This window comes from Nilaparvata lugens, chromosome 1 (genome assembly GCF_014356525.2).
Source record: "Nilaparvata lugens isolate BPH chromosome 1, ASM1435652v1, whole genome shotgun sequence".
In the NCBI taxonomy this organism is placed as follows: Eukaryota; Metazoa; Arthropoda; class Insecta; order Hemiptera; family Delphacidae; genus Nilaparvata; species Nilaparvata lugens.
In genome coordinates, this window is record NC_052504.1 from 19539346 (window position 1) to 19554381 (window position 15036).

The window sequence follows — 15036 nt, forward strand, 5'->3', positions numbered from 1 at the left end:
CAATCTAATTTAGCAGGTAGAGCTCTTCCTCTTAGCTCATAACTTCAAAAGCTAAAGAGAAAGACAGAGCTGACACATTGCGTTGACGCATCACCTCTCTGTTGTGCGTGTAAATGTAGTGTGTTAGCCTCCGTGGCTAGTTGGATTGGATATTCGACAAGCTCTGGTTTTTTGGAAACGTGTCGTTGTTGTCTGCTGTCAGTGTCACATCAGAGTCGAAATAGCGTAACTTGAGCGTGAATGTTTTTTTGAAAAAAGAAGCGTCGTTGGACGCCGTTCAAAATAACGCAACTTTTCCAAAAAAGAGGAGCCGGCTAGTTTCCGTCGGTTCACCTGATCTGACAGCAGAGCATCAGAGGTAGCAGGTAGCAGGTAGCCCCACATCCGGGCTATTCGCCTCTGCCAACAACTCAATAATAGGCTTTCTCACCATCATCAAAGATAATCAGTTTGTATAGTCACTGATTGAATTCTCAAACCTGGAAACATAGAAATAATGTTCCCTTGACAATAATCATTATTTTTCCATACAATCAAATAGTAGAAGATGCAGTATGTGTTTTTGTTTTGTTACATTCCACATGAATCACGAAATTATAAAGGATTATTCAACATACTGAGTACAATATCATCACAATGTACTGAATCTGATAATAAACCACGACTAGACTTATGGGAGTAGCCTATTGATTATATTATTATTTTATATGCAACTGATCTAAATTGTGACAGATTGTTCAACATATATGCATATTTGATAGCGTAGAACTCAATTCTTGTGTGAGCGATTAATGTTCCTTGGAGGTAGCCCCAAGGAAGGTATTCCTTTCTAGGACGTTGATTCTTCTCAAATTGAAGTTATCATCTAACTGTTTTTAGATCAACCGGAAATTTTCAAGATGGTCACTATAATTCATGTAAAATTCATTGAGTATCTGATTCTTTGTGGGAATCTCGTGATTTATTTCATTTTTTTTTTTAGTCTTTTTCATTCAAGATTTATTTCAATATGTTTTAATGATATATTGTCCCATATTGCCTCAGATAAGTTTCCCGGGTACATAAATAAAGGTCAATTGTTATGCTTTGTACGAAACAATTGATTTAGATGCAGCATTCAAGTTGCTCAGTATCCAGCAATATCGAACAATTCAGATTCACTTCACCTCTTAGCCGCGGCCAATTTGAGCTGCGAGCTCATTCTGAAATTTGCCTCTCTCATTGTCGCTTAACTACGCCCATATTCGCCGCGTATTTGTGCCTTCTCATTTTGATTTGCACACAATAGAAATTACTATAAAGGCGAGTGAAGCCTGTTTCGAAAGTTTTTTCTTTTTCATTCAAAGCGGCCATTTTGATTGCTGGTGGACATTTTCTGCATCCCTAATAACACCTTTTTTGGCACCAGTGACTTGGTAACGCACATGCGGCTATTTATCCGGCCTGGGCTTGGCCTATAATCGCACTTCCTCGTTCAACGATTGTTTCAAGAGCTAGGTGCTGGATTTCTTAAGCTCCCATTATTTTCAATATGGGAGAAATTAGTAATCCCTCAAACCATTTTAAAGCATCCTTTTAGTCTTCATTTTTTATTTCTGCTCAACTATATTTTAAAAGAATTCGAATGTTAGTTTTTCTTCCAATCCAATCGTATTATTTGAAGATATGAAAAAACGAACAGAACTCATAATCAATCATGTCATTCTCCAATAATTCAATTTTGAGTGACTCACAAATCATGGAATTATTCAAGTCTTCCATGAGTTTGAAGTTTCCTATTTTTTGATTTAGAATTCAGCAGATGTTTCTACTCAACCAATAAGGACTAGGACACCAGAAAATGGAACACTAAATAGATGCAGCACTCTTCCACTAAGTAGAACTCCATCATTTGTGTAGTTAGTGTATTACTCTAGAAAACAACCAACTAAAATAGTAATAATTTGGAATTGATTTACCGTAATTATCTGGGGCAAGCTCTGAGTATTGTAGAAGTGGGTTAAAACTGAAGCACAGGAACGGGTTGAGAAAAGTGGAAGATTAGCCTTTTCAAAATAGATTAAACTACTCTAAATATTGGCCTAAGAGATGAATAAATCGTAATTTCCAAGCATTACATGAACGGGGCGCATGTCCCATATGTCGCTGTCCTAGCCTTGCCATCTGTTCCTCTGCCCCTTTGCCTTCTACCGGTTATATCATAGTCTTCTTACTTTCCAATTAAAACACAATTATCGTTCACTGGGCATCGTTCACTTGAAATATCTCATTACGCGACATGGAATCTTTCAGGAGACCGTTACTTTGATGATTCATTGTTGTCGATGGGTTTTTTCAACTATCTCCTGGTAATATCGTTTTTCAACTCAATTCCGGTGTTCATTGGTTTGATAATAGGTCTACAGCCTCTATTGAAAGGATCAATTGATTCCTCAAAAAAAAAACACCTGTTTGATTGTTGAACATGGTGTACCGTAAGTTTAGGAAAGCCAATACACTGATTTTTCAATGCCTTATAATGATTGGAAGAATACGCGCTGTACTCCAAGCTCTCCCCAAGAATACATTCATTATTTGGAATTTGTTGTAAGCTACAAATTATTAAAGTATGAGAATTATTGGAATTATTCTTAGTGTACGTATTATCTCTATTATTTCGGAAATTATATCCACAAATTTCAAATTCAATTCAAGAGTACTTCCAAAACAGAAATAGAAATAAAAATCTCAGCACCCTTTTTTGAATTATTTTATCACCACATGTTTCAACATTGATGACAATACTTCCAAAATACTTCTCCTGGAAGGTGTTTCTCACTGGTCTATTGAACAGTCAACTATTATAATCCTACTAAAAAAATATTTTTAAAACAAAATGTAAATTTTATTGCAGTATGTATTATAGTTGGAAAACTTGAAAACAAAACTGGAATGGTAGAGCAAGATCTCCAGTAGACAGAAATATCTAGTGATTATATTAGGCTACTCTTTTCAATCACATTGATGGAATTGATTACTGCACTCATATGTTGTCAATAAGAGCATTCTCATTCCTAAACATCTATTAAACTTTTTGGAAAAGTGACAGAACTAACTAAATTGACACTGTCATAGAGATTCCTGCTCACTGAACAAATTGCTTCATCGGAAACCCGTTTGCAACAAGTTACGACTGCCCCCAGACTATATCCTACGCTGAGCCTGTTATTTAAAAAGCACACAGTTGCGGCGATTCATGGTTTTTTCTGAATCTGAGAGGCTATGCTATTTTCACGTCTCCATACCTGTATACACCGATGTATAAGTTATTTTCACCGATATTGCTGTCGACAGTGTTAGCAGCAGCCCTGCCGCGTGAATTTATCTGTTGGAATAAAAGTCAGCCGGCGAATATAAATCAAGTCCTAGTTAATTGTTTGCTCGCGGTCTTTGAAACGCCAATTGAACTTGACACTTGCGGACAGCATCACGTGCGAATTGGATGCTTTCTTTTACATGATGATCGTCGTGCAACACTTATTAACTAATTTCCACGTAATTCGTTAAGTGATGTCTAATTAATTTGAATAAAAAAATCATCCAAGAACAATTTATGCCTAAGTGATTCAGAATCACTTATTAATCACTTCATTCAAATTACATAACTAAGAGTACCATACTTCACTTACCAAACTTATTATCAAAATAATATGAGAGAGAACTTCTTGCTTTATCCTCGATACCCTTTCTCAGAATGGACAAGAGTCTAAATTTCTCCACTGTTTCACATGAAAAATCCTCAACTTTTGCATATTCCATCATACCCCTTTATTGTAAAACTCTTCAGTCTGTAGGTTGATATGATTCATCATGGTATTTTACTCTTACTGCTATTCATTTTTAATGGTAGAACTTAAGTTGAACTCCAACAGAGCTCCCAGGTGACGCTTGTCGCAGCTTTATGAAGAAGTATTTCTGTGACTACTTTTTCGTATTACATGCGATCATAGATAATGTTTTCAATTATGATTATCATAGACGAATGGAGTTGCAAAGTGGAAATTTATGTTCCAAACATATCTATTCCTCTATTCCTTTTTTGAGTTTTAGTTGCCTGAACTAAAAAGAGTGAGAATAGTGATATATTTACAGTATGAAATACAGCAAAAGTAAATACAACAAAGTTTATAACCATCTCTATAAGTCCATAGCAATAGTGACAGTCGAAAGAGACATCTCATAGGAACCATCGTTATAGATTCTGCTGTTATTTTGAAGTTATTGTAACAATTATTTCCGATTTTGTTGCAGGTGAGCCTTCCACAGAACATGGCGACAATTTTCGCTCTGGCAGGGCTTCCAGACCCGACTCGGCCCTCCAGCAAGCCACTGGCAGCCAGCAGCAATAGCGGCAGCAATGCCGGTGGAGGAGTCGCGCCCTCGCCTAACCCTGTTCCAGCCCATGCTGCACCCCAACCAAACGAACTGCAAGGTATGTTTCATTCTTATAACTTATGTTATATCTTCCACTTAAACCTGATAGAAATTGTTGAATAACGCCATTATCAAGTAAGTATGATCAACTATGTTCTAGGAATGAGTAAGTCATTCAGAGTAGTCGTTGAGTGAGTCAGTTAAGTTATTTATTACTAATCATTATGATTAGCACCAATGATTGATCATATTTGGAGAACCAGAAAAAATCCCTCAAGCAAATGAATGATCAAATGTTCCCAGTTCAATAGCATCACACTGGCCAAAATATTCTCCATCAACAAGCTTAATTGCATTGAAAGGTACTCTCTGTCATATTTATGTCAGAAACTAGGATTGGAAAGTAACAAGCTTGTCAAGTCTCAGAGTAGAGAGCAGATTTCGTTGAGCATAATTTCAAATTATGGTTGGAGAGATGCAATATATCCTCTCAAATAAGGTTCAACGTACATTGAAACACGTGATCAATAGGTGTGGAGGCTGATTGTTTCGGCAACCGAGCATCTTCATCTTCAGTGGATGAACCGAAGCTTGCCGGCCGAAATCTGACTGAATCCCGAGGCGCTGTTTGTTTTACTAAAAAGTACTTATCATGAGAGGGTGGCTAACTGGCTCGCTCTCTCTCTCCCACCCACGTGGCCGCAGGGGAGGGGGGGAGCGTGGGCGGCATTCGGTCACGATTAGACAAAATAGAGGCCTCGATCATGAATGTGTAAAAGAGCGAGAGCCACAACATATTCTTTTCGAATGAAATCAAAAACGTGTTTTTCATATTTTTACAATAAAACCCACCGAAACGTTTTCACAGAATACCTCGATATTATTTATTGCGCTGCGTCGAGTCGGTTGCGTAGGCGAGGGCACAACACCCCCCTCCCCCCCTCATGAGTGCCACCCCTACATCAGCCCCAGGCTCAAAAGTCGTTTAAGGAGTCCGCCTCGACGTCTTATTTCCTTTATTCCTTTGCCGAACATTAAAAAGCCGAACATGTTGCCGAGTGTATTAAACAGTCTAAAATCGATATTCGATTATTTTTTGAAAATATATATTCATAATGAGAGGTCGTGGTCATTAGGATTGGTGTGTTTATGCAGCAGGGCAAAGGCGCTCACATTTCACTATTCACCGCCGGTCCCCACGAATTTACATTGCAAGCCACAAAATATTGTCTAGACAATAATGATTATTATGGTCTCTGCATGCTCCAAACGCTAATGAATTTTCTTGCGGCTATCATTTATTCCGGATCTTCAATAAATCAGTACATTGTGTCTCACCCACTTGTGAGCTTTTGCCCAATTCGTGAAATTCCTTCATTTTTGTTTCTCCTCATCTCGCAATATATCACTTCATATCGTGATATTGAAAAAAACATTTGGACCTCCCTTCTACGATGCGTAGTATCGTCCACACTTTAATCGTCTATCAATTGAAGATATCATTTATTTTATTTTTATATGTGAACATTATTTTATTCTATATGTGAACCTTTTTTGACACACTATGAACCCCTTAATTTTATCATGCGAATTAAAATTACAAGAACTTGACTGTATCCGTGATCATACACAGATACAATGTTTCTCACATTATCATAATATGGGGGAGAGAGCATGTTGCTTGGTATGCTCTAGCTCTCTAACGAATAGGCAAATATCTGCAATTAACCTACCTAAAAAATCATTATTCCTATTTTTATATACGTCAAAAAATTGTTTCCTATAACCCGTTGGAAATTAATAGAGTTTTCATCGTCACTCATTTCCATCTGTTGAAATGAAAAGCTATAACTCTATCAGCTCTATGTAATTGATTTGATGAAGCTCCCAAATTTGCATACAAAAGTTCTATAAATTATCATTTTAAATTGGATACAGAGTAATATTTGTAATCTATAAATCCTTCATTAACTTTTCCAATTACTTATTTTCTTCCCAATAAAAGTAAAATAATGATCACTGAGCTTAATTTGATAGAGAATGCTGTACATAAGAAATAAATGGAATCATTCAATTGATTGCTGCATGAAATTGAAATCTGAAGCGTATTAGAAAGTAGACGAATAATGATTGAAAGTCTTGAAAGTTTTCATAATGTATGCTTTCTCATTTGAAGTGAAAAATTATAAGATATAAGAAGATGCATTTTAGTGCTTTCAAATCATGCTTCATTGCATAAGAACAATAGTTTCTCGATTATAGTTGGAATATGTTGAATTTTTATTGTCCATGGATCGATATTTTAAACTGGATCGTTACACTAAACATCTCGCGAAATCTTTATTAGTTATTTTAACATCAGAATCAAGTAAAATGTTCAAATAATAATGATGAGCACTCAAGTTAGTGTGATTCTCCACGAGATATTGACTCTAAAGTAGATTTAAAACCAATTTCAATAGTTTCATTATAATGTGATCGATTGTGTCATGGATACTTTAGATAATATCTACTATAGTAGGCTATGAATGTGTTCGTCGTAGCATTGAACACTTACAGATGTCTTAATAGATGTGTTATCCAAAGGAGATTGTATTATGGAGGATTTTCGATCATATTTAAACCCAACCCTTTTTCCATCAACTTATTTTAATTTTAATAGAACAGGTGAATATTAGTCTACTCATAATAATTGAGAAGTTGCTGGGACAAATTTTCATTTCACATCAGTTTGATTGAATATTGATTGATTTATTTTCAACAGCAACCTTCACCACTTTTCAATCGTGTTGAAGAAGTTGGATGTTTGCTTGTGACAGCACAGCAGCAGAAATGCACCGCACTAGAATGCACTGTTCAGAGATTCACTCACTCCATTCTATTGGCCAGCATTGTCCGTTATTTCTGTAGTCAGCCGGACAATTTGGGCCGACGCTTAACGCACGATAGACTTCTAATACTGCTTAACCGCGTTTAAAGAATACCGCGCAGTAGCTATTAAACGCTTTTCTGTCCCATAAACCTGAAATGTTATTTTTGGAGTCGTTCGAGAATATTATAACTCACCTATTCCACCCGAGTTACTTGTACTTGAAGCTGTGTTTTTTCATCTTCAGTCCTTAGAATGTGATTTATTACTGGTCGGTTAATGCTTAATAAAAGATGTCAAATTCTACTAAATGAGACACATTCCATATTCTGGATCCACTTGACGAGAGAGATTATGACGAATCTTCTCTTGAGAGTAGAACCAAACAGATAAACTTTCTGCTAACCAAAATTTGAAGATTTTATCCAGCATTATGTTTGGGTATGCTACGTGAAAACTTTAAAGGTTCTTTAATATGTAAAGAAGTACTGACGATCTGAAATGACAGATTGATTCCCTCTGTTTATTAAACTCCTGATAACGGATTATTTACCAATAAGTACTAATTAGAGGCAAACTGGAGGAAGATTTAAGATATTATAATGCCTCTACAATGAAATTTGGAGAATATTATAATTAAATTTTAATATTATTGAATGGAATATTCGTGGACAGCGCTCTAAAAGCCCACTGAACTCTATCGATAGTGTTTATGAGTTTGATTGTCATTCACCAGAGTTAACTCACCGCTTATCGTTCCTACAATCTTTCAACTTATTTTATTCAATTCGCCAGGTCTGGAGCTTGAACTTTATAATATATGGTCATTGTATGATAGTTGAGTCAACAATTTGAAGTCGAAATTTAGCCCAAGGCAAATACAATATAGTAAAAGTCGGATTTAGAGGTCACCAGATACGCTGTCGTTTTGCATATTAAGACTACTAAGCTTATTATGAAATCACTTCTTGAAAAAGACTGGCGGTACATTTCAAAATTCTCCAAGAAATATTCACGCTATGGAAATGGATGTGAATGATTATTTAGCCTATTCCGCGATATGAAATAGGAATCGTAAAATTGAATTTATGATATTTATTGGATGTAAACGCCTATTAATAACCAGTTCGAGCCTTTTATATCACTCTGGCATCTGAAACGTAGGCTACACCTGGAACGCTTCTCACGGATTTCCCTGAACAAATGAACAATAAACTAGAACAATAAATAACATTGAATCCGTTTAAATGGAATTCCCTACTCTCGGTTAGAGCATGTTTCCTGCGAATATCATGAATATTAATTCAGTTGAAGCTACATATCTGGAATTATTGTTGAAGCAAGAAATAGTAACTTCAAATTTGTAAAAAAATTATCGTTTTGATCACGGATACTTCGTGTTTAAATAATGAATAACCTCCCTATTAAACAACTCATTTCTGATTATTTTTCAATTTTTTTTCTTTCTCACTCGTAGAAGTCTTTAGGCAGGTGCTATTTCATACATTTTTTACAATTACTCCCAAGTGTGGAGTTCTATCCAACTTCATTAGTTGAGCTCCAAAGCAATTCTCGGCTTTAAACTTTGATAGAGTACGAATTCAACAGTCTTCCTGCATGAGTTAAAACAATTAGATTTCTATCATTTAGAGAAAAAGAGAATCTCATTCTTTAGATGACATTGAAGAAGTATATAGTATAGACTTCTCTCTCAGTTAACAAGGTCGTCTATTGAATTGCCAGGGAAATAAGTATAATGCATTTCAACTATATACGTTCGCAAATAAATACAACCTTGGAAATAGTGAATTCGTACAATAATTCTTCAGATTCCACACGACATTTAGATTGAAGAATTAAGTTGTCAAATCCATCGTAGCTTAGAGATTGAAACGCGAGAGAGGTTTATTGGAAAGAATCGATTTGTGAGATGTGAGACAGTGATTGGCAGGTTAAGTTGGTGAGGTGGATGTTAATGGCAGGCAGCAGGCAGCAACGGGCAGCACTGAATCACTTCTCTTCAATCGCCGTCATTAATATAATATTCCACTCCTCATCCTGGGAGAGGAATTTTTATGAAAAGCGCCCAGTTTCTGGCGTGTTTTTCTCGTTTGATAGGTTTTCGGCCGTCCGACTAATCGACCGACCTTTTATGAGGTGTAATTTCCAGTCATAACTGGGAGGAAACAGATTCCACCGCTATCATTTTCCGTAGCATTAAATTATAAAAATAATAAAGTTGTATGCGTTTTAGACAAAATCCTCGCTACGGTATCCAGCTCATGTTCTGCAAAAATGAGTAATAATAATAAAGTTTGAACAGGCGTATTATGTTCAATTTTGTGGCTGCCTAAAATTATTCCACGTTTTCTGATCCCCATACGTTGAAAAATTTCCATAGAAACTACTGAAAAAGCTGATCCCACACACTCTGTTCTGTCTAAAACTGTTTCATACTCCACTATAAAGATTTCCACGTTATTATCAGTAATAAAATATATCGTATTCATAAGCAAACATACTCTCATTTCAACTATTTTAATTATAATTTTCGGCAACAATAAGTTTCTTGAGCGTACACCAATAAAATCTATTAATATAGTAATCAACTCGCAAGTAATAAAGAACCTTTTCATAGAAAACAATCAACAATTTGAACAATTAAAATCTACAAAAATATATTTCACATGAAAACTCACAAACTTAGGAGTTTCCAACGTTAACACGGTACTCCATTGATTGGATTACAGTTATTTCATTGATTAGCTATCATAATGCTAAAATTGGTGAAGCTCATCAATATTCTTATACATACATCACAATATTTATGCATCATAAAAGGTCTCACCACGACATTTGTTGAAGGATCACTGTAATGCTTCTGTATTAGACTTTTCTTTCGAATTAGTCATTGGGAATAGATTTTCCACTTAATCGTGAGCAGGTTGACACGAATTGGAGTGTTGCCGATGCATTGCAGCTAGCTGTCGAATTCAGCAACTACAATTGCGGTCAACGACTCATCACCGACCCGTCGAAGAGTCACAGTTCAAATACGCACCGCTCTCGGAGGAGGTCGCTTCATCAGAAAATAGCGTGGCACCACTCGGCTGCATTGCTTCTCCCTCTGGCGCGGTCTCAAAACTTCAAAGAATTGACGTTCTGTGGAAAGCGGAGGTATCTCATCCTGACAGACCAATCGCATTCTGCTGACACCTGTTTCTAACTTAACCTTTTCGTCTTGCCAACGTACAATCTATTTAGATGGCTACCAACTCGTCACTTTTTTCCAGATTTCATCTCACCTTCAAGGAGAAAATTCTTGAACGGTTGTCAACTTTAACGGTAGAAGAAAGTACAGTATTAATATTCAATGCAATCGAAGATTATTGTCATTTTTCTATTATTTCGTCTTTGAATTATTTATCATGACTGCTGGGAGAAGTAGGATAGTGGGAACGATGATAGAGATGACACATTTGCCTTTTTCAATGGCCATCTGAAATTGAATTTTATTTGTCATCACTAGTAGTTCAATTTTTAAGTCGTCCGTCCCAATCATGAGAGCTGCTCAGCTTCTCCATTGATCATTTCCTTTCACTTTCAAGTGTTGAACTGGGAATGAATAGTGTAATGAATGGGTGAATGAATCATAGTGAACGAGGGAGGAGGTTGAATGAACGAGCGGTAATAAGTTTTCTAGAATGTTCGTATTGTTTAACCAGCCGACTACTACGGATATAAGCGCCCGTACATGGTAGTCTCACTTGTCTGACGGTAGGAACGAATTAAATTGACGTGTGAAGGGAGTAGATCACGTTATGGCTACAATAAAAATGGCCGCTAGATCGACCCTCTCCCTCGCCGCCCCAGTCCGAGTTCCAAGCCACTTGAAGCAATCTGTTCTGTTCAATAAACATACAAAATACAGTAGGAACCGGCCCCCTTCGTATGTCGGACCATTTGTACTAATCTAAATTTATTAGGCAAAGAGTTTATGCAATAAAAAGCAATTGCCAGTTGAAAAAGCCGGCCATGGGAGATGAGGCTGGACGGGCCAAGATTCCTACTCTGGTCGTGATTCATTGCCAGCGAGTAGGGCTGGCTGCAGCTTCATTTTTCAATTGGTTATTTTCTAATCAAGATGAGTTTCATACGATTTAAAAACGGTATAGCCGAGATTTCCCATCAGAGTAATTGAAGGCGTCGCAGCAGCGCGCTCCACCACCCCCGCCTTCAGAAACCCACCCCTTCGGCCTACATTTCGTAGTACCAGTATCCCCCAAGTCGTTAACGTCGGCATCGCATTATGAAATTCAGCGCAGCAAGGAATCGCTCATCTCCTCCACATTCAGCTCTGCTCAGTGCTCATGCTCCTTCTATCCATACAAACGGCTCCATTTCGAGGAACCGATCAATAGCACTACTACTCGACAATGCCCCATCGCCAACTCTCTCAATCGAATCTTGTCTTGAACTCGTCACATTAATATTCAGCGATGCTCACCCCCCCCCCTTTCATCACAACTACTCTCCTGTTTCCGCGTATCCGGAATTTAGTTGCTCGCAACTCATAACCAACTTTCATGCAACTGATCATATTATTTTTAACTGATTTACAACTGAATCAATTGGAATTAATTTGGAATTGATTGAATATTTAAGAATTGAACAAGAAGAATAATTGAATTAAGAAGAAGAATTGAATATATATTATTGAGTTCATAATGCCGTTGAAAAACAGTGATTGGAATATTATTATCAGAGTTTTTGCAGAAAGTACATCAATGGCACATGAGATGTTTCACTTTATCAATGAATGATGCCAAATCATGAAATTCTATATATTGTAGATGAAATTCGCTCCTATTCTTCAGTTATAAGCATTTGAATATGAGTGATTTTTCTAAATGGAAACACACTTTCTGTTTCCTATTATTATAATGGAAAGTTGAAAATGTTTAGCTTGATGAATGTTTAGATTACATATATATAGATTTGAATAAACAAATTAAATTGAACGTAGTATTGTATCAAACAAAACTGGCTTAGTATTGCATCCGTTACTTTGGAAAGCAGATGAAGCTACTCAACTCAAGCTCCCTCGTCTTGTTGGTGTGGATTAATTTTTAGAATTTTTGTTTGGACGATAGTTTTTTAGACTGCACCGTGGGGAGGGAATGCTGGCGGGGGTCCCCCTCGGCCAATCATTATTACCCTGCCTAAAGACCGGAGCCTTCTTTTTTACTCAAAAATACCTGACCCGATATCTTTTATAATATCTGGTGATATATTTTGTACGACAGGTTCTCGAGATGGTTTTTTGGCGAACAAGCCCGCCGCTTACTGCTAATGTCCTTTGTCTGTGCATTGTGTTTCCCTTGATCGGGACAATTTCGGGACGTCTGGGAGTCGGATTTCACGGCCCTTCTTACCCTTCCGGCACTCGAGTCTTACCCATTTCCATTTTTCTTATACGCGAAACAAGGAAGACAACAGAGCCTTTGGTTTTCAATTGTACGCAATTCTTCGATTTCCGTGGGAAAGTAAATCCGCACAACCTTCAACCCTTCATGCAATACAACACCTTTTTAGGTTTTTTGCCGGATTCCAGAACTGAAAATTCTTTACATTACGTCTCTGTTACCTGACCTCCTTTGTTTTCTTTCTTCCGTATATCCGCACAGCCCCTGAAAACTTGAAATCTCGATATTTGAAACGTTTCACGGAAAATCAGATTTTTGTTTTGACTTGGAATGTGAATTACGTGGAGCCAGGCAGTCTGCACAAGTCATTTGTGCAGTGAACATCTGCTGTGCTCCAACACTCCACTCGAACCTCTCCGTCTGCCCGGCTGCAATCTCATGGATTTATCTTTAGGTTCGTATTTTACATTGTCTTCATCCAGGTCTTTAATACTTCAATACTTTAATACCTCTCATTTTCAAAAACTTGTGGAACCATCAGAATGTGTCAACTTCTATCACATACATGATTCGAGATCTTATATTCTCCAGTTCCAACTATTTCAGATATCTTCGTCTGTACCATTATACGTACCATATCTCACGATGTACCATTATATCCCGAATGTTCGTCATGGCTCCAAAAGTTCTTGAGTTAATAACATCTATTCAATGTGATAAATCTAAAACATTTCAAACATCATGAAGCCAAAATATCTGATATTGCTATTGACCGATCAATATCATTCCTTTTCCTTCTAAAATAAAATTTATGAGTCAAAATTCATAAAGATGAAAGATTTCATTTCATACAATAAGTCATATATTCAATAAATGAAGATAATAACAACACTATAGATTGCTTATACTTTTAATTATTCCAGTATAAATTTATATGCTTCTTGTAGACCAGAGTTTGTAACACAGAATCATTCTATTGTATTTATTAAATTAAGTCCATCAATCTCAAGCAAAGATCAAACTTATGCTATTATATTTTAGAGTTCTAATTCCTCTGAAGGTTCAAGTCAGAACAACGATCAAATTAAGATTCCTCATCTTCATAATTTATCAATACCTTAAAATTTTGCAGACCATCTAATTCTCAAATAAAATTAATTTCATCATTGAATAGAAAGAAATAGAGAAAGATGAATGTGATCACATTCATCTTGTTTCGATGTTAAAATATAACGCTGCTGCCTCTGCAGGCGAAGCGAAGGTTTGACTTGTGGAGGACACTTGATGACGAAATCCCATCCATAATTCCAGATTACAATGTACGGTAGTAAAATGGATCTGGTTGTCAAAGTTTAGTTGCCATGGTAACCGTATTGAATTTGATACGAGAGCAGCGGCAAGAAGCTGTTCCAAGTTGCAGAAGTGATCTGATGAGGCAGTGGGGAGGGGGAGGCACTTGTGCCGATGCAAAGGAGCTCAATATCCGCGAGGAGCGTGGAGCGTGGAGCGAGCTCCAACTTTCATAACTCGGCCTATTAATTTATTAAACGCTGATAGCGAAGAGCGAGCAAACGTCGACGTCGACGACCGCGAACACAATGGCAGAGAAAGCAGGGCAACGCGCGCGCACGCATGCACACGCTCCTCCATTATTCATAATTAATTTATTCACTATGAGTAGTAGGGGGAGGGGGGGTGATGATGGAGAAGTGTGCGGAAGGGAAGAGAATTTGTGAGGGAGGCAAACTCTCGACGTGGCTACCGTCAACTCACGACTTGAATTATTCTCAGTGAAGATCCTTATTTGGGCGTTGCGGGGAAGGGGAAGGGGTAGACAGGTCAAGTCTCGTATTGATAACAGACTGTTATAATTCACTGATTCAATCATCTCACAATGTTTCCAACTCTATGCTCTCCTTTCGAGAGTTGACTTTTCAAAATTAATCTTAGCACACTGCGAATTGAAAAGTTTGAATAGAATTTGAGTTTTGTTGAAGCATTCAGCTATTCATTTAGTTACTAATAAGAGCTTATATTCCAGTTTCTACAGAAGTGAATAACATTTTCATTTATTAATATCACTCATCATTATAATAATTAGGACAATACTACTCGTGTGTTTCATAATTTTTTGGGAAATCATAATTATTCATCACTGAGACGAATGAATTCCATAATTGTTACCCAATAAAATAAAACCCCGTTATAATCAAGAAACTTTTCATTCAGGTAATAGAATTCGAATTCCACAATAACCCAATTCACGGATATTCAATTTAAAAAATTCAAGTTTATTCAATATTGTCTCACTAATAAAGAGGAATTCAT

At 36.8% G+C, this 15036-nt stretch overlaps 1 protein-coding gene across 2 annotated transcripts in view; it reads left to right on the forward strand.

Annotated features, from left to right (window-relative positions):
- LOC111055279 (zinc finger protein castor homolog 1) overlaps positions 1 to 15036 on the forward strand; it is a 137079-nt gene that overhangs the window by 100464 nt on the left and 21579 nt on the right. For both annotated transcript variants that reach the window (XM_039421153.1, XM_039421161.1), the window contains exon 4: positions 4291 to 4471. In XM_039421153.1, the coding sequence (XP_039277087.1) occupies positions 4291 to 4471 (181 nt within the window). The remainder of the gene's footprint in view (positions 1 to 4290; positions 4472 to 15036) is intronic.